General features: G+C 42.5%; 1 protein-coding gene across 5 annotated transcripts in view; it reads left to right on the forward strand.

Moving 5' to 3' along the window:
- Positions 1-20,920, forward strand: part of ATP8A2 (ATPase phospholipid transporting 8A2) — a 324,912-nt gene that overhangs the window by 72,366 nt on the left and 231,626 nt on the right. For all 5 annotated transcript variants that reach the window (XM_035326034.1, XM_035326038.1, XM_035326047.1 and 2 more), the window contains 8 exons: positions 3,923-4,028; positions 5,374-5,456; positions 6,643-6,692; positions 8,631-8,700; positions 10,572-10,656; positions 11,881-12,020; positions 14,349-14,487; positions 19,228-19,292. In XM_035326034.1, coding sequence (XP_035181925.1) covers positions 3,923-4,028; positions 5,374-5,456; positions 6,643-6,692; positions 8,631-8,700; positions 10,572-10,656; positions 11,881-12,020; positions 14,349-14,487; positions 19,228-19,292 — 738 coding nt within the window. The remainder of the gene's footprint in view (positions 1-3,922; positions 4,029-5,373; positions 5,457-6,642; positions 6,693-8,630; positions 8,701-10,571; positions 10,657-11,880; positions 12,021-14,348; positions 14,488-19,227; positions 19,293-20,920) is intronic.

Consider the following 20,920-nt stretch of genomic DNA (forward strand, 5'->3'; position numbering starts at 1 on the left):
CTTTTGCCCTTGCGGTGTAGGGGTCTTGAGCATTTTTCTTTCACTCGAGTACAAGGCCGTACCCTAATCATTGGTCATTTTTCAGTGGTTCGGGCAAGATAAAGTTGCATTTAACTATCAATATGCCAGTGCCAGTTAATGTGTTCTTGAGTCTTTTTCTTGGAATATTCCTGGAATATTGAGTCTTTTCCTGGAATATTGCCTCCAACCTTACCAGCTTCACTGTTGTACAGGTGCCCAATGTGACTGGTTCCTCAACTGTTGTCAAAATACTTTAATGAACAAAACAGTAGGAAGATCACTTTTTTATATCTCTTTAAGGGGTTGAGTACTAATTCTTTCTGTTCATGAATGGATAAGTATTTTACAAGCTGTCCTTGGTGCAGAATGTGCCATAGTTACTCAAAGCAGCAAGGTCAAGTTGTTAGACTGTGCATTAATATCTTGCTGTCCATTTCTAGGCCGCTTGCTCAGAAACCTATCAGTCCAGCTCATCTGAGAAGATCAGAGAGAGACTGATCTGATGCTGCTAGAAATGAATAGAGATTAAAAGTAATCTTTAACTTTATGTATAAATTCCTTGTACCTTCATCTGGCTGTGAGTAGCTCGCTAGAATGGTGCAGTTTCACTCCTAGTGAGGGGACGCAGATGACTGCGTGTGTGGCATGCAGATACGTAGCTCTGCAGAGAACAACTTGCTCCCCAGAGACTGAATTTCACCTCATCGTTGGTTCCCTCTGAGTAAGGAAGAACACCTTATGCAAAGGGATGAGAACTTCTGATAATATTTCCTGATATTCCCATTTTCTGTGGCCTGCTCAACAATGAATAGTGCTGTGCCTTCTAGATAAGGCAACTCCACTTTCATTGTAGGTTCTACTTTGTAGATAACAATCCACAAACTGCTTCCAGAAATAGGAAGCCATGTCTCAATGTGTCTGCAGTTCTCAGCTTGTAGGGGCAGCGTGCCAATTAGGTTTAATCAGTGGGATATGTTGGTGATGCAGGAGGTTATAGACCAGGTGTTCCACGCTGACCTTGTTCCAAGAGAAGCAGTAGCTTTGATTCAGAGCTGTTGGTACTCAGGGAGAAAAATGGTGGAAAAAAGGAACCTACAATGGGAGGTACCTGTGGGCAGAGGAAGAAAAGACTGACCTATGCAACCTTTGCTCCTGCTGCAGATAAATGGAGAAGAAAAATAGAGCTGAGCTTAACGAAAACAAAAAGCAGGCAAGGAACGCCTCACAGAGACAATCAGTAAGAATGTGATTAGCAAAATTGCAGAGGTTTGCTTTAGCAGAGGAAAATAAATAATAAAGCAAGATTAAGTCCTGCAGGTTAACTGCTCGTATGCTGGGGTTAAACTTTGCACGGTGCAAGGGATGTGTGATCACAGAAGCCAGTATGACCACAAGGTCCTTCGTTAACAGCTCTGAAGCAATTCTTTGAACACTCTGCCCTGATTCATGCCACTTCAACAAATATTGTGGCAGTGTTGGAGCAATGCAGGAAGGTAACAAATGTCAGCTGTGTGCAGGAGCTGACATGATAAGCTGGGCCTCTGTCTGCTGTTCTGCTGCTACAGATTTGGAAGACTGCCATGTGGTCCATTGTGAGCTGTGAATATACCAAAACAGCAACAAACTACACTGCTGCCTCGACAGCAGAAGTAGAGATGTGGGAAGGAGTAAAATCGGTGGCATCACCAGAGCCAGGTTGTTTCTAGCTGATAGAACACGTAGCATGAACGCATGCGGGAGGCGATGCGATACACGCGTCAGAAGGACATCAAAGGTCTGCAGCAGTGGGTACTGAAATGAAAATCTGGCAGGCTGTTCATTTTGTGGAGGTGAAGGTCCTTCATTGCTTTCACTGGCAATAACGGAGCAGCAGTAACCTCCTGACCAGCAATTTGCTGTGGACTTGGTATTTCTCTCGCTCCTGACGATGTGTAATCTTTCATTTTCCTGAACACAGCCTCTGCACTCCAGCCTGTCAGAAGCGATGGCTGTTAGTTCAGTGACATGTGACAATACAATTCAGTAGCACGTGTGCAAAGGTAAAGGTCTGTGAAACAGTTACTTCCTTTATCATAATTTTTCAAAATATGTGAAGTAAAGCAAGATTGTGGATATTGCACCTGCAGTCAGACTTCATTACATCTCCTGTTTCTGATATATTTCTTGTTTAGACGTGTTAACACAGCATGGATTAGTTGCCACTGTTTTATTTATGGCTTCTCTAGTAATTTATTTTCTTCTAACAGAAAGCTTGTTTTCACCAGTGAATCTTTCTGTCATATGAGTGTGTAGGTTGTGTTCTGTACATTAAATAAATAAAAACAAAGACAAAACCAACCAAACAAAAGAAATACAACAATTGCCCTGTGTTTAGTAAAATCCTGTACAAGAAAATCCAGCCTCACTTTAAAGTTGGTGTCTTTCTACATCAGATCTTGTTTTTAACATTACAATAGTGTTTCTTTCGGCCTGATGTTGTGCTAACAGCTCTTGTAATGCTCTTGACTTCATAGTGGCTCTGTTAAGTGAAAGCACCTGTAAAATATGCTATGCTAATGAGAACTGTGGGAAGTAGGTGGCATTTTCATATACTGAAATTCTAAGGAAAGTTTACAAGCACAACTGCAAATGGTGACTTTGGGGACTTCTGCAAGGTGGACCTACTAGAATCATACGACCATAGAATATCCCAAGTTGGAAGGGACCCACAAGGATCACTGAGTCCAACTCCTGGCTCCACACAGGAGCACAGAAAACCAAACCATGTATCTGAGGGTGTTGTCCAAACGCTTCCTGAATTACAGCAGGCTCGGGGCTGTGACCGCTGCGGTGGGGAGCCTGTCCCAGTGCCCGACCACCCTCTGGGTGCAGAACCTTTCCCTCACACCCAGCCTGACCCTCCCCTGTCCCAGCTCCATGCCGTTCCCTCGGGTCCTGTCGCTGTCCCCAGAGAGCAGAGCTCAGCACCTGCCCCTCCGCTCCCCTCGTGAGGGAGCTGCAGGCCGCCTGGACTACAGCTCTCTGCTCTAATGGCTAGAGCAGTTTGAACAGAAGCAGTTTCAGCCAACTGTTTCAGCAAAGAAAGTCTGTGTGAACTGTGGATGAACCTAATATGCTGGGTTGTGAGCTGGGTGGTTGAGTACCATTCCTGACTGCTGTGAGACTGGAGATGCTGTGCAAGAGGGGAGGGGTGGAAAGCAGGCAAGAATGGGGTAGGAGACTTTATTTTAAGTCACTGCAGCAAAGTCTGGCAATTGTAGCTAATCAGAGGCCTGTGACTAAGTGCTGTGACATTTTCAGTGTTGTAGACATGACCGGTGACTACGCGGTCTGTGAGCAACATGTTGTATTTTGTGTTTTCGTGATGCTCAGCACGTAGGGACCATTGATCCAGTTTTTGCTTGGCTGGCTGACGTATTCTGTAACGACCCGTGATGGTGCCTTCTGCTGGTTAAGCAGCAGCTGTCTGCTCTGGAAATATTTCACTCAGGGTGCAGTTGCAAGGAGTTGAATTCTGGTGTGGTTACTTCGGATCTATTAAAAACTGTCACAGAAGGTACCAGAGTAGAAGTAGTTCCTGTTGCTCGGCTCTCATCAGCATCTTACAGTGGGCATCTTTTGCCTATATGAAGCAAGGGGTGCTACAGAAGGGGTACTTTTGTATTTGGGAGCTGCAGGCTTCACAGGTTTCTGCAGTTTAACTGATGCTTATCATTAGAGTTGGCTAATGCTGGCCTGTAACTGTACTGGTGTTCTGGAGACCATGAGACAACTGCCAGAAATAGGGAATAGATTGGGTTTTACTTCTGTTTTCAGTGCTCTAAGAGGTCATCTTCTGAGGTTAGGGGACAGCTGCCTCTGTGTCTCCTAGTAAAACTGACTTTCCTGATGCTGTGTTTAGCCCACAGCTGTGCACATACAGGAATTCCTCACTCTGCTGGCCGTGTGTCATACTGTTGTTCCTGAGAGACAAGGAAACAAAATAATCTACCAGGCATCCTCTCCAGGTTGGTTGCTGCTTTCTTTTTTTTGGGAGGGGAGGAGCGAGGGAACGTAAAGTGGATAACTGGGGATGGAAGGAATGTCCAGAACTTCAGAAAAGATAATTAATTTTAAAAGCAAGACGTTTCCTATGATGCTGTCTGCCTTCTTCTGTCATCAATGCTCTCAGCTTTCAATGTATACTGCAGAACTGCTGTGAAGTCCCATTATGTTTCTGTAGGGCTAGGCTGGGCTTATCATCCCTTCTGCTCTCATGAGTTCTTTCTCTCTGGCCTCTTTCTGCAGAGGTGAGGAGAAAAATGAAAACTTTCAGTGACTTGTCTTCCCTGCCTAGATGTACTAATTTGTTTCTCCATGTGCAGTTTCCTGACCTATTGGGTATGAGTGCAAATTTATTTCTGTTTCTTGATCTAGGAGCTTCCTGTGTTGTTTTAAGCAGATAAAAGGTTCTGAAACAGGACACAGTACACTAAAGAGCAGAGTCTTGGCCGTATCCAGGCTGCCCTTCACCCCTTTTTTCCTTCTTTTAGGAAGCACAGAAGCACTGAAAGAGGTAAAGAATGCCAGAAGTAGAACAGCAGAACCCTGCTCCCCATCAATGTCCATTACTGAGGATACTTGTAAAATTTTTGTAGTGACTGATGTAGCGAAGAAGCAGTAATGCTTCCTATTTATGTCTTAATAGAGAGCTGCAGGAGCTGGGTAAGGAGGCCATGCAGGGCAGCTCTGACGGTGTTAACGAGCGGTGAGAAACCAAGGGAGCTGTGGCAACAAGAAGGTCACTTGAGCCAGGCACTTACCTGGTGTTTGGGCTTGATGCCACTTGCTCCTTAGCAATGCTGTGCAAGTACCTGCTAGAGGTGGTGGCTCTAGTTCCAGCTTAGTTATTTGAGCTCTTAATGACAGTGCCCAGCTCAGTGTCCAGAAGACTGTGCTGTGTTTCTAAAGGACAAGAACTTCGTGCCATTACAGCAGGAAATGGATCCAACACATGTTTGAGGAATATAGAGTAACGTGGCTTTGGTCTTGCTTTCAGAACAGGGATTTCCTTTTTTTCAGGTAGAAGAAAACCAAGGCTCCTCCACAACAAAAGAGCTTAATGCTTCAGTAATTGCCGGACATTTTATACGGATTGAGTATGAACTTCGTCTAATTGATCTTAAATGGCCTTTGTAGGAGTAAAATGTTCTTGTGAAAGTGTGTGCAGAGCTACTGGAGCAGTTGGATAGGAAGTTGGAACACGTGGCAAACAGGGCTTCTGTTTTGATAATACAGTGTATTTAGGTGTGGGCTTTGCAAGCTTCCTCCTTTACATCCTACACTAAATTTAAGCTTTTCCTGTATTGACAGATGAAGGGGCTTTAGTGAAAGGAGCAAAAAAACTTGGTTATGTCTTCACAGGAAGGACTCCACATTCAGTTATCATTGATGCGGTAAGTAGATGTGCATGGCTCACTGACTGCCAGACTGTGTGAATGCCTCCTGTATGGTTCTTGCAAGATGCCATTTGGAGGGCCTCTAGTAAGCCTCTAGTAAGCTCTATGCAAAAGGCTTTTGCAGTTTGGGAAGAGTTGTCACAGTTTTTTTTTAGATGCAAAGTCCTCTGTCCTTCCCTGTGGAGCAGGCAGTAGGAAACTGCAAGCTTAGATGGTAAATGACAGCAGTTGTGCCTGAAGAGTATTTCTGTTGGCTGAGAAGCACAAAGGGGCACGCTTGCCTAGGAAGGAAATTCATGTCTGGCACCTTTTCTCTTACTCAGTTGTATTTAGTAGTTGCTGTACTTCTAAATGTTTAATTCATTTTATTAAAATGGAATATTTCTTCCAAGTAAGATAATCTTCTGAATAAGATGATGATGTGGTTTAGCCCTGGCAGACAGCTGAGCACCACCCAGCCACTTGCTCACGCTTGCTGGGTGGGATGGGGGAGAGAATCTGCAAGGAAAAAGTACACGAACTGCTTGTTTAAGATACAGACAGTTTAACTGGATAAAGCAAAAATTGTGTGCACAAGCAAAGCAAAAAATGAATTCATTTGCTATTTCCTGTTGGCAGGCAGGTGTTCAGCCACATCAGGAAAGCAGGGCTCATCACACGTAACAGTTCATTGGAAGACAAACGCCATCTCTCCCTGCCTTCCTCCTTCTTTACCCCAGCTGTTATTGCTGAGCGTGAACCCACATGACGTGGGATGTCCCTGTGATAAACTTAAATTCTTACATCCCTTTGGCCAGTCTGGGCCAGCTCCTGGCTGTGTCCCGCCCCAGCTCCCTGAACACCCCCAGGTACCTCACGGGCAGGGCAGCACCAGGAGCTGAACAGTCCTTGGTCTGTGTGAGCGCTGCTCTGCAACTACTGAAACATTGGTGTGTTACCACCATTGCTTTCATCAAAAATCCAAGACGGAAATGGTATAAAAATAGTAAAAGGCAGGTGTCAGTCTTAAATGTGTCTTCATTAAAGAAGGCTCTGCATCACTTGTACCAGGAGAGGGAGCTATTACCACAGTTTATTTATACCGAAGTGTGTAAGCAAGGATGCTTTAAGTAACTCACGAGTTTACACGTGTAAAAATGCCATGCAATCTGTACTTAAAATAGTACATGTCTTGTTTTTGTAGCTGGGAAAAGAAAAAACCTTTGAAATTCTTAACGTGCTGGAGTTTTCCAGGTAAGTTCCCATATTTCCGATGTACGACTCAAAAGAGCTTACAAAATAGTGTCTGGTGGCAGCTGTTGGACTATGAGCGTGGAGATCTCCCCTGCCACTCAAGCTTTGTTTACTGTGAAGTTGCTGCCCTGGAAATGTCACTCCGTGCCTCATTTCCTCATTTGTCACTTGTCTACTTCAAGAGCTTGGTTTGAGATTGCACGTTTCCAGTGCTTTTGCAAGTTGCATGTGTTTCATTTCAGCAGATGGAGGCTCCTACTGAAGGGCTTTTTGGCACCCCTTTGTAGGAAGCACCCCAGCTATGAAAAACTGAGCTTTGCGAGGTGTTGAATTCATCAGGCTGCTGCTTGGGTAGTGAGAAGCTGTCTGTGCTGGACTGGGGCTCTGCATCAATGGAGATCATAAAGATTACTTGTCATTCCTTTTTACCTTCTCATTCTGAATCTAGCTACTTAGGCTACCTGTGGAAATATCTAACAAGTGCTGAAAGAGTCCTTAAGGGTTTCTGACATACTGACTGCTCCCCACAGCCAGAAGCATCTGTAGCCTGTGTGCAGCACTTTTAGAAAATGCTGTCTTAGTTCTTCCCCGTGTACCAACTTACCCAAGTGACCCCTGAGGGAGTTGCTGTAATTCCATTCCAAAAGCAAATGGAGGTTCCCCAGGGTCAGTAGTTTACTATGGAAATTCTGGACCTAGTTAATTTTTGTCCTTCCAGACTTCCTTGAGCAAGTCATCAGGAAGGGCTGTTTGATCTGATCAGACATGCTAAGAGCTTACTTTTGTGGAAATGGCTGCTGAGTCTGGAAAGGGGGTTAGATCTGCCAGAGCAACTTCTGAGAATGAGGATTGCTGGACACACTGATGTGTTTGTCAGTATTTGCAAGAAGAGAGAGAGTGTGCCTCTGCTTCTAGCTTTTATCTGTTTCTTAGTCTTCCTTTGGATAAAGAAAAGAATTACATAAAATCATAAAAGTTTTATGTTTGAAAAGACCATTAAGTATACCCAGTGCAACCCCGCTGCCATGGGCAGGGACACCTTCCACTAAAGTAGGTGAATCAAAGCCCTGTCCGGCCTGACCGTGAACGCTTCCAGGGATGCATCCAAGTATTGCTTACAGATGACCCTGAAGAAACCGGTATTCAAACACTCTCTTGAGGGGAGAGTTGATTAGCTTGCCTCTGCCTCTTTTTTTTTTTTTTTTTTTTTTTTTTCCTGCATTTTTGTTTCCAGTGTTCCTTTTAAAGGAGAAGTGGATAAGCGAAATGCCAAAATTTATTAAATAAATAAATAAATATCCCCCTTCCACTCTTAAACACCTGTGTGGGGCACGGTACCGTTTACCTTTATTTTCAAGATAAAGGTATACCAAACTTGACTGCCTTGATGCACGGCCCTTGAAGGGTAGGGAGTTCAAGAGCTGGTCTGTACTATGATTCTTTTCTGTATTTCTGCATGTTCTGCATTCTTTTCAGCTAGAAAGTTAAATAACTGCTCCTGTGTCTCAGTGGGTAGTTATTTCAACATCTGTCATGCTAATAAATAATAGAAATTCAGTCTCAATGTTTCCATTTCTAGCCAAATTCCCCCAAACTGATGTTTTTGAGGTAGAAGAAAAAGCTGAGAGTGAATGAGTCTCTTCTCCTTTCAAAGGGGTTGTTACGCCATCTTGCTTTTTTCCAAGTTCTTGCTCATGCTTGGCTGCAAGGCTAGGCATTCTGGTCAGGTGCTTGCCCATGGGAACCTCGGGGCTCAAGCTAGAGATTTGCAATTTAATGTTTTGCCTTGCTGTCTAGGATAGTGAGGTCTTAAGTTACTGCTGTTCCATCTCACCTGATCCTCGATGCATTATGAGCATCTGAGAAAATTCACTGGCTGGGCCGGGGCTTAATCCTCATCAATATAACTAATGAAAACAAATATTTTTCTTTCAATAGTAACAGGAAGAGAATGTCAGTGATTGTTCGAACTCCAGCAGGACAACTCCGTCTCTACTGCAAAGGGGCTGTAAGTAATTACGGTACTTCAATGGAGAGCTAATACTACCAGTTATTGTTTCAACAGCTGTGGCTGATGCTGGCACTTCATGTCTCATACATAATACCAGTTGGCTTTTTGTTTAGGGCCAAGTGATTTAGGAGGGCTGTAATTCCTCCTTTGACTTCTTTTGCAGACAGGAAGGTTGTTAGGCTATTTACTACCCGAGTGAAATCCCGAAACTAGTGGGAGCAGTACCCTCTCCTTAAGCAAAGGCAGGGTTTCACCCAGCTGTGCAGTAGCAGTTCAGGAACTAGGCTAAATGCTGTTGTGTGAATCTAATACGAGCATTTCGTTCTCTAGTGGTTGGCTCTTGATCTGGCTCTCTCACATCTCTGCACCTGCTGTTATTTGTCATCATGGCTTGCACCATGTTGTGCTTCTGTCTTCACTGACACGAGCAATAACTTAAGAGAATACAAAGGCTGTAAAACCGGCATTGGCTGCTGCTGGAGAGTGGCTCTGATTTCAATGGAAAACAGGGAGGGAAGATGGCTTTTTGCAACAGGGAAAACTAGAGTTCTGGGAAAGGATCTGGTTTACTTGAGTTGGTCCTGAAACATAGGTTTGGGTGCACTGCTCGGCTGCTTCAGTTTAACTCCCTGACTTGGCAAAGATGGTCCCAGCTTCGTGCTAGTGTGGTGGGAATGAAATAAGCCTACTTTTGCTCTGCAGTGCTTCAAAGTTGTATGCATAGTAGCTCCTTAGTGATCTGCTCCTGTTTGTCTTCAGTCCCTGCTATTGCTCTGCCTGTGTTAACAGCTTCTTGTAGTGTGGCTGTGGAGGGAAGGAGAACAGAATTGTAGCCAAAACCTTCTTGCTGTCTTCGGTTTGAGCAGGATCAAATGTTTAATGCTCTAACTGCTGCAACTCTTGCCCTAATCTGCTGTTCTGTTCCATATGTTCTGCTGCATCTACCACTCATCTGAACTTTAAGTGAAATGCCTGTTCTACACGAACCCTGCCACGTTCTGATGGAAACATCCCGTCGTGACGCTTTTATCATAAATTGTTCTGTATGCCTGTCTCTGTTCAGTGATAGATGTAGGCCTGTATGCTTAGTTAGCTGAGGAGTACGTATTGAAGCAAATTCAGGGTTGGCGTATTTTATGTATATGTAGCAACTTCTGGAAGTCACAGAATAAAATCTAGAGACTCCAGATATGTAAGTGGTGCTGCTGCATTTTGAGTGCAGCATTGTTATTCATGTCATTAAGTACTTAATTTTCACTTGATTTAGTGGTAGAGAGTTGTGGGAGGAAGGTTATTTCCAAGTCAATGCTGAGGTAAAATCTGTTTATTTTTTCCATCTTCCATTTTAACATCATTTTTCATATTTAATAACTTAATTCAAAATATGTTTAAAATATATAACATTTTCTAATTTGTGTATTTTATTTTTAAAACTTTTTAACATCAGTGGGAATATTTTCTAGAGAGGATTGCAAAAAGCCTTTCTGTACTGGTCTGCAATGATTACTGAATAAGACCAGACTCTCATATTGTCTGAAAAATCAGTGTATCTGCTTAATTCAGAAAGCAGTGTTCTGTGCTGTTTGATGGGGAGGGAGGGGACCACCACTTCAGGGACAAGGGGTGTGGAGGGCAGAGTATAGTGCTGTCCCCGTTATTCACAGTGGGTGCAGCATCTCTGCCAGTGGGCACAGGCCAGATCATTATGCAGGCCAGTGTCTCTAAAACCCCAATGCATTACTTTTAAATTCAGTGTTGCGTTCTAATGTAAGCAAGTCCACTTAACTAACTGCACTTGAGCTGGTAAATCACAAGTGGAAACTTCATATGTAGACTTAACTCTGTTGTAATGAATTTCCTTTTAATAGGACAACGTCATTTTTGAGAGGCTTTCAAAAGATTCCCAGTATATGGAGCAAACGCTGTGCCATCTTGAATACTTTGCCACAGAAGGTAAGAGAAACAGTACGTTGCAAGAATTGATCAAAATTTCTGCATTATCTAAGCTTTGTAGTGCCAAATAAGATGGTTATAAAGATAAATTCCGAAGTCGTGTGTAGCAGCAGACTAGCAGCTCTAGGGTAACTGGACCAAAGGAAGATTGTGCCCTGCTTCTGTGCAATGTCAGTACAGAAATGGAATTTGGAAGGAGAAGATGGAGCTCTGTGTGTCTGTGATAAAAGGGACATGAGTTCTGTGTCTCAGTTTCATTGGAGTAACTGGTATTTTTACTGGTATAAAAAGTCAGGTGACAAAATCTTTGGCTTTATGAAGCAGATGGATAATGTGAACACACTGAGAAGCCTGGAAGACCCGGATGTCAAAGGTTAAGGTCTTAGAGACCGTGTCAGATTATGACTGATATAACACCTCTGTTCACAGGGAAATACTTGGCTTTGTTCTCTTTTCTGTAGTAGCATAAAATATTGGCATTATTGTGAAAGCATGAGCCAATGGTTTTATCCCCAAATCTGAAACCATTGTTCATTCAGCCTTAAAAATACCTTTTTTTTTTTTTTTTTTTTAGACTACCACATTCCCAGTAATTAAACCTTTGTATCTTATGGCATGTACTGCTTTCTGCTTAACTCATGCCGGGAAAAACAAAAAATCATTACTTCTGTATGTTAATTTCTGTTGGTGGTCTAATAAAATGTTCTTCATACATTGCAGGCTTTGTTCTCTACTCCTTTGTGCAAGTGTAACTACCGTTAGTAATGGGAGTTATGTGCGTATACTGAAGGAGAAAATAGTCTTTCTAAAAAGAAACAAAATGAGCAGTGTGTTTGGCTGAGTAATACCTCTAATCATAAGTAGCCAGATCTTCATTTAATTTACTTTTTAAACAAAACAAAAAAAGTGAATCAAGCTTGTTTCATACGTAAGCAAAAAAGATTAAAGATTATACATTTTTGCTCCAGTAATTCTTAGATTGTAATACTGAAAATTAAGAAGTCTGTGTCCATTAAGCTATCTTGATTTGCACCAGTGCTATTAACCTAGATGAGCCAGACTCTTCAAAAACGTACAGGGAGGTTGTCTGGAATCCAGATTTCAACAGTGTGCATTAAAAGCTCCTGACGACGCCAGTGAGAGGGTTAGAATTTAGAGTTTAAACCATTTTGCTGATACTCAGCCATTGCACACACTAAAATTATACTGTATTCCATTTTGTAGGTCTGAGGACTTTGTGCATTGCTTATGCAGATCTGTCAGAAAATTCTTACAGAGAGTGGCTGAACATCTACAATGAAACCAGTACGCTTCTGAAAGACAGAGCTCAGAAGCTGGAAGAATGCTATGAGATCATTGAGAAGGTAAAACACATTTTTGAGGATCAAAATCAGGATCCCATACGTGTCTTTTTTCTATTGAATGTGTCTTTATACAGATTAACAAACTGTTCTCTTCAGTTTTCTGAGAATGAAATTGTCTTCTTCATTAGCAAGCTGTGTACGGTTGGTCTAACTTGATAGCAGAACCTATGTAATCAGTGTGCTGCACCGAGTTCCCATATGAAGAAAAACATCTTCCTTTTTCTAGGGCAGTCACAATTCAAGTTTTTTGAAAGCTGTTCTAGACACTAAAGGTTTCCATGTGTTCACTGAGGCCTGTAGCTGCATAGACTGAAAACATATTGCAGGAGACTGAGACCATCACAAGAGCTAGATTTCATGGGGTAGCAGAAACACTCCAGCAACTTGCTAAGCAATAGCTGAAGGCTGGGTCTTGCTTTCTAAACTGATATCTATTGTGTCATCTTCTGTAGGCTGCCCAGTAGCACTGTTGTTATCTAAGCCTTGACTTTGGTGATTTGTGTAGCTTTTTGGCTTTCTGCTTCCTGCTGCGCTGTGTTTTCATACTCTTATATTTTCACTTAAGTGAAGAATGATCGTGGATGATCAACTGGTCAGCATGGGTTGATTCTCTACCTTGAAGATGTTTTCTCTGTCCTTAAACCATTTTTGACCATCTACCTTCTGCCTGCTTTCATAATTTAATATCTTGAAAAATGGGCTTCCATGGGTTGGTTGTAGATTTGGAGTTTGGGACTTAGCACCATACTGGAAGGGAAAAAAACTCCATTATATTCCTTTCTTGTTAATGCTTGCTGGTTAAGGAGTAAGCAGGGAATTGCACCAGAAACTTAAATTTTTCTCAGAGGTGATGCTTCCTGTATTAATTCTCTGGTCTGTAGGCATTTTTTCTAGATAACTGTCACGTGGATGGAATTAAAAATACATGGTTTTAACATGCTGACCTAAATAAGAGTGGGAGTGGTACTTTCTGTCTGAGTGCTGGGGTCACTGGATCATAGTACAGGTGCATGGGTGGAGGGAAACTTCAACTGTTTTTTTGGGCACCTGTGAAATGGCTCAGAGGGCTTCAACGGATGCAAGAGTAACCTTGCTCAGGCAGCTTGGCCTTGCCAGGTGCTGTGCTGTTGTGTAATCACTTACCAAGTGAGTTTGGGGACATAAGCTGCAGTTGCACACTTTGGCTGGATTTGTTAACCTACAAATGTTGCTTGTATTAATAGGGCTAATGTTTTACTGGGATGTTGAAGAAAATGGCTTAAAGGAGTTCATTCCACTCTCTTTACTTGCTGAATGTCTCATAACAAAAATTCAGTTTTGTCAAGACCTGTAATTAATGTTAGCCTACACACCTGTATGAGTAACAACTTCCCCCTCAGATCTTTATGCATGCATACAGGCTGGAGCTGCGCTGATGTTCTCTTCATCTGTTTTTGTTTATTTTAAAAAAATTACAGACCTTACACAGAAGAGAAGCTGTGACTCTTTCTGTTCAGTCCCTGAAATGGGGCATGTAACTAAATTTATATAAATTTCTTTTAAGTGGGACGTGTTTACATGTCTAAGCAATCATTAAAAATGCTTTTAAAGTTAAAATTGGCAGAATAGATTGTGCCTCTTGACAAGGTTTATTTCTTATTTTTTTTGTCTGCCTGACTTATTTTCCTGTAACACAGCCAAATCTCTTCAAGCAATCGCTTTACAATTGCGTATGAATACGGCTAACGCTATTGTATTAAATTGTTGTATGAGGCATTCTTTTCTGGCAGGCATCTGTACGTGGACCACAGATACTTGGACTGATTAATGTTCATACCATTTCTGTTACATAGATGTAGTGATTATATCCGTAAATAGTTGCAATAATTTTTGCTTTGAGTAATTGTATCCAGTTTGTGTGCACGTTTCATAGGAGGGAAGTTAGTTTAAACGCTGCGATGCCAGGTGACTTTTGTTTTGGGAGATTAAGCAATACATTAACTGTGACGACTCACCATGTTCCTACGGTGATTAGAGAATGCTCTAGTGTATATACATTCGTCCATAGGATAGCTTTGGAGTTGTGTAACTTGAATTAATTGTTCTTGAAACGCTGCCATCTTTCTGATCATAAACACTGGGTTCCATTCTGTACTTCTTGAAATGTGAATTGTATGCAGAGTAGAAATAGAAGTAGAATAGGCACACAAAAAATTTACTGTAGCGTGTATCGCTTGTCAAAGTGTTGTATTAGCAATGAGGCACAACATGTTGTTTTTAATTCCCTTTTTGAGAGTGTTCCAAACAGATTTATCATAAGAAACCAATCCCTCAAATTCTTTCTTTCAGGATTTACTGCTTCTCGGAGCTACAGCTATTGAAGACCGCCTGCAAGCAGGTGTTCCAGAAACAATAGCCACGCTAATGAAAGCTGAAATTAAGATATGGATTCTGACAGGGGACAAACAGGAAACAGCTATCAACATAGGTACCCATCCTTCTGATTATGTCAAATTTGTCTGAGATTTTGCAGGTTTCATAGTAGATCTGCTGTGTGGGGTTCTTAAACAAAAACAGGCCTGCTTTTATAGAACGGTTCATTGGGAGTGGACGAGCATGTGGTAGCCTTTACTTCGGAGAGTTTGGGGTTTTGGAATGAAATCCTTGCTCAGGATGGCAGGCTATATTCAGCTTCTTTAAAGGCAAAGGGGGCATTGACTTTGCTTTGGTTAAGGGCAGTCCTTACATGAAGAAAGAAGGTAATCTTGTATGCTTGATGGGAAATGGAGGGCTTAAACAGACAGTAATGTTTTAATTTTACTGTGCATTATGTCTTGATTTCATTTTTATCATTCTTGTGTGCTGTTTTTTCTTGGCTTTAATGGAGTAAAAGCCATCCAGAGGGACCTTGATAGGCTTGAGAGGTGGGCCTGTGCAAAACTTAGGAAGTTCAACAAGTCCAAGTGCAAGGTCCTGCATCTGGGCTGAAGTAATGCCAGGCACAGATAAAGGCTGGGTAGAGAATGGATTGAGAGCAGCCCTGAGGAGAAGGACCTGGGGGTGTTAGTGGATGAGAAACTCAACATGAACAGGCAATGCGTGCTTGCAGCCCAGAAAGCCACCCATATCCTGGGCTGCATCAAAAGCAGCAAGCCAAGTAGGGCGAGGGAGATGATTCTCCCCCTCTGCTCTGCTCTTGTGAGACCCCACATGGAGCCATGCGTTCAGCTTTGGGGCCCCTAGCACAAGAAGGACAGGGACCACTGGGGTTGTTTGGTCTGGAGAAGAGGAGGCTCAGGGGAGACCTTACTGCTCTCTGCAACTACCTGAAAGGAAGGTGTGGGGAGCTGGGGGTTGCTTCTTACCGCAAGTAACTAGTGATAGGACTAGAGGGAATGGCCTCAAGTTGTGCCAGGGGAGGTTCGGGTTGGAAATGAGGAGACATTTCTTCTCAGGAGGAGCAGTCAGGCACTGGGACGGGTTGCCCAGGGAGGTGGTAGAGTCACCGTCCCTGGGGGTGTTCAAGGCAAGGTTGGACGTGGTGCTTGGGGACACAGCCATGGTCTAGTGGTTGACATTGGTGGTAGGGGGGTGGTTGGACCAGGTGATCTTGAAGGTCTTTTCCAACCTTTATGATTCTATGTCACATCCTGAGTTGATTTCCATGAGGAATTTTGGGATGGTGGAAACAAATCTGGATGACTTTGTGGTGATATTTGGTTATGCTGTCTGGGTCCTTTTGTGGCCACCTCTACCTAATGACTGGCCAGTCTTACGGAAAGCCACTCTTGGCAGCCAGCCAGTACTTCAGAGGTTAAAGCTGTCCTTGAGATCTTCAGGATCAACAGGACCCGTTATTCTGACAAAGGTAGGCTGAAATAACTTGTAGGCTGCTGACTGGCATAGTCAGCTTCATGCCAAGGTAGTTCTTAGTTCTGCGTTGCCAAGTAGATGTCAAGGTTTTCTGTGATACTGCACCTTGTCTGTTGTTGGAGGCGATTCTGAGATGGCTGTCTGCTAGTCAGTCTCCTTGCAAGCGTATCTGCTTTTTGCATCTTCTGAGTAACAATTGGAGGAAATGTACCAGCTATTGGCAAGATATTGAAAGCACTTATGCTGACAGTAGTTGTACATATGAAAGGCCATAAAATCATCTTTTCCAGGAGCTCTGAGTTTGGAGACTCCCACAATGTCCCTACATACCTCTGTTTCTCTTGCCTTGACTCTCTCTTCCCCTCATAGTGCATGCATATAGTGCACCTTAAAACAACGGCGACTCAAATCCATGTCTAGAGCTGCATTATGTTCTCATCTTGGAAATCTTTCCTCTCCTGGAATAATTCTGTGATTTTTCACTGGGGAGATGGAAGCAATGCCAGTGTACTTGTCTGTATCCCAACACAAAGTTTGGGCAGGGCGTATGTGCCCTCGGACAGGGAGGATAAGTGTTCTTACCTCTGTATGCCTGCAGTGTGAGCGTGCCTGTGGGCTACGATCTTGAACTCTGTTTCAAGCAATCTTTCTCTCAGGGTACTTGAAGGGAAACAAGTCCCAGAAGTACCTGATTCATCTGCTTCGTGGACTTTTAGGCAGACTTCTAAATTTAAGACCCAGACATCAATTGACAAGCATGGATCGGCATTTTATATCTGGCTCCGAGCCAGCAGTTGATCAAGTCAAAAGCACTGGCAAAAGTATGCCCTGATCTTGTAGAGCCTGTTTTTGTTTTGTTGGTGCTGCCAAAAATAACTATTATAAAACTTTGTGTTTAAAATATCACAACAAACTTCCCTTGTAGCTTGCTGGTTGCCAGCTACTTTGTTTTATACCAGTGCTAGTTTTCAACATCTTTATAGTCCTACAACTGCACATAGTGCGTAGATGTCTATAAAATGTTAAGACTTGACTTAGGTCCTCCTATTCTAAGCTTGATCTCACTCCTATTTAATGTGATGACAAGACACAAACTGAACTCAGCTGCAGCATTGCTTCTTCTGACGCTGTGATGTCCACGTCACGCAGCAGAGCACCTTAGCGTTTGCCATTTTTTTTTCTTCAGCTCCAGTGGTGAAATGGCATCTTGCTCGATTTGAAAAATGTAAAGTGAAACAGTAAGCAGCAGTTTAGAAACTACAGCTTGCTGTTGCAGCTGCTTTTCCAACCACATGCTTCTAGAAAATCCTTTGAATTAGTTAAACTGAATTTGTAACAGCCTGCAGCAAGAATCTGTTGCCATTCCCTGGGGAAGGAATAACCCTGACATGAAGAGAGGTGATTAAATTTGTAATATCCTCTTTTTCTCCCCACTAAAATTAAGGAAGTAGTTCTTCAGCCTGGGACTGACTTCTAAAAATGACAGACTGACTTCTTTTCCCAAGTCAGTGTTTGTCTGTACCTGTTGAGGCCTCCTTACTCAGTTGTGCGCTACCCCCTAAAAGACATTTTCACTGGCAGAACCATGGGCTATTTGCAAAGCTTTTGTGTTGTAGGTTGCATTTCATTAGAATAAATTTCATTACTTTCCCAACGGGTTCAATGTCACTCTGTACCTTACTTTAAAGCAGAACGTAAACCACTGATCATTAAAGCAGTTAAGATGAGAATGTTTCGGTAAGGTTGCATCTGGTACTATTCCACGCAGCTGTAAAAATGAAACAAACAAAACTTCTGCAGGTAATCAAACTTGCTGTCTGAAGGTGATTGACTGTGTGATACGAGCATGCTGTCCACAAAAGAAGATGAGGAATTTTATTTCCTGACAGAGCTCATTGATGCAGGCATGCCAACCCTGGATTATACCTATCCAAGTAGCCCAATTACAAAAAATACTGTAGCCTGCAGAAAAGACTTGCATTACAACTGATATGTCTGTGTGGTCTTCCTAAATAACCAATACCACAGAAAATAAACTCACACCTCAGTTGTTTTCTTGCTCTCGGGAGATAGGAAGAGAGACTTAATCTTTTAACGCTGACTGTGGTCCTGCTCTTTGAACCTGTCAGCCTTGCAGTGGTGCACCACTGGAACATTACTCTTAGACTTTGGTAGTCTACAGACTCCATTTAAGAAAAGTAAGTGGACAAAAAACACCCTTCCTGAGACCTCGCTTTATGACAATCATTTCCTGAAGTTGCTTGGATGCATTCTGATTGCAAAAGCACAATAGAGATACTGAGAGACCATAGTTTGTATTTTGCTTTCTTGCATAACTTAGATAAGCAATGAGGCTTACACGTACTGCTTCAATAGCTGAATACTCTGCTGCTTTACGAAGCCACGTGATTATGCCACTTCTGAAGAGAACTTGGATGTGCTTTTAGGAGAATGCAGTAGGGTCAGTCTGCATCTTATGACTTTCTTCTTCTCATGAATAAAGTTGGCAGTGAACTGATGATTCTGTAAGTGCTATGTATATTTTTCCTGGATGCTGCTTTCTCTCTCATGTGAGTGACAAATGTGATAGAGGAACTGCCAGTTCAGAGTTACTAAGCAGTTCTGCAATCACTGGCTCTTACTGTTCCAAAACATCAGAGCATTTTTTGTCTTCAGTATTTTTGAATATGTTTCTTGGTGTCCTGGTGAATGTATGGAACTGCCTTCTACGTGCTGCCCTAGACTGCGGTAACTTGCTGTTTGTTCATGCCCCAGTCCTTCACTGAGAACCATCTAATACAATTTCCTGATGCCTAGAGGAGCTGGAAGGGGCTCTCTGTAGATCACTTGATCTATGTTGTTTGATGAAGCTCAGGACCTTCCACAGGAAACTCGCAGGGGTAAAAATGTACAGTACACATGGGGGCTAGGAGGACTGGATAGCACCAGCTGATGTGCACTGCGTGTGCTTTGAGATGTATGGCATAGCTGCAACTGTGCCTTTCCTGTGAGGTAATCCTGCCTTCACGCAGATAAATGAAGTTCAGGTATAGAAATGACTGCTTTAGGGATAAAGCCTGCATTTACTGCATCTAATTAATACTGTGTTGGTTTAAGTGTCTTAAGCACTGTATTTGGAATTGCAGATAAAGTGCAGTCTGTTGCTAATAGATTTGTCAAGTTGGAATGTGGCTTGTATGCAAATGCCTGCTTGGTGGGCATAACAGCTCAAAATAGAAATCCTAATCCTAGCTATAGATCTTCCTTTTCAGGTTGAGCCCAACTTTAAGACTTTCTGCAAAACAAAACAAACAAAAAACCCCCAACAAATTGTGTTGTTTTTTTCCTCTTGCAGGGTACTCGTGCAGACTCATTTCACAGAGCATGTCTCTCATCCTGGTCAATGAGGATTCTCTAGATGTAAGTAACTAAGCACATTCTGGTGTAGTTCTTGACAGAAAGAAGTATTGCTCAGAAAAGGGGAATTTGTCGAGCTTTCTAGTTTTATTTCTCTGAATGGGCTTCAGGGGTAGCAAGATAAACAACTCACTTAAGGAAGCCTCTAATCATCACGTACTAAGCATGCTAAAAGGGGTGACTTGTACAAAACATGCTTCTGTGGTCTCTGAACACCACCTGTACAAATCAAACTCAAGCCTCAGCAAAAGGAACTAATTAGGTGGAAACTGGTGAGACCTGCAGTATGCTTTCAGGAATATAGTTAGGCTCTGTTATATGAGTAGGAGTAAGATCTTGGAAGAAGAGTCGAACAAGCTAGAAGACTAATTTCAATATAAGAAGCTATCTTCAGCGTTGTGTGGAACCGCTATGACAAAACTGATGTCTGTATTGTGAGCTTAGCTAAGTACTTAACAAGTGCCTGCAAGCCTAGCCATGCTCCTCAGGTATTATTATTATTTTTTAAATCATACACTTCATCTTCCGGGGAGATTCATGTATGTTTTTCCAGCTTGCTTGTTTCAGTATCAGTGTCAGAACTTGATATCAGTTGAATATCTGCTTGCTATTAGAGGTATTTGTAGAGACAGGAGAAAAGACATATAACAAACAGCATCTGATACTTTCATTTAGAATTGGCACTTCATCCTGCGTGACAGAAAGGGTGATACAAAGCCTGTATCTCTGAGTACCAAAGGAGTTATTGGGTTTCTGGATGTCTGGTGGATACTGTTGTGGGAAAAAATCAGCTGGAAAGCTGCAGTTTTCCATTTGCATCTATGTGATTTAGTTAACAGTTGTCTTGACAGTATTTTCAGCTCAAGCTTAAGCTGATGTCAAGGCCCATCCTAGCTCATCAGGTCTTAGGAGTTCCCAGTGAATGCAAGGGGACAGGGTCCCTCTCCAGAGGAAAGGCTGGATTACTAGTTTCCATGCAGCATAATGCACCCTGATGGGACCTCTCACACTGCTTAGTTTGAGCAATGAAAACCGGTACTTCTGCAACAGAAGTTAGCTATCTTCTTTGTTTCTGCATAGTAAAGGTTGTTTAAATAATTCTACTTGGACAAGTGGACAAGGAAACTTATTTTTTTACACTACCTCTTTAAATGTGCCAAGACTGCAGTATGTACATTCGGTTTCAATCAAATGTCTTGCTGAAGACTCCCATCTGCTCAGACGATCTTCTCTCACTTATCCACTTCTGTATGGCCCCTCTCGAAGGGAGCTGTTTCCTTCCTGTGGGATCAAAATACTGAGCTCCTGATGAGCTTTCTGCCATACTTGGCTGACTGGACCTTTTAACCCAAAAAATGATTCAGAACCTCAATGGAAAGTGAGCCGCTGGTGTTATCTGTTCCCCAAGGCAGCCAGATGAATGGACTACAATCATAGGAACGTGAAAACTTGGATCCTTGCTCCCAGATGTGTTGGGAGTTCAACACAGAGGAAACAAAATGGTTGTAGTTGTTTTTTGAGTTTCTTATCCTTTCTAAAACAGACGTAAAGCAACATTGACATTTTTTGACCCTGGAAAAAGGACTTGTGTTTCAATCTGAATTCAGACTAGTCCCGCTAAATGGGCAGAG

The sequence above is a fragment of the Oxyura jamaicensis genome, chromosome 1, assembly GCF_011077185.1.
Source record: "Oxyura jamaicensis isolate SHBP4307 breed ruddy duck chromosome 1, BPBGC_Ojam_1.0, whole genome shotgun sequence".
NCBI lineage: Eukaryota > Metazoa > Chordata > Aves > Anseriformes > Anatidae > Oxyura > Oxyura jamaicensis.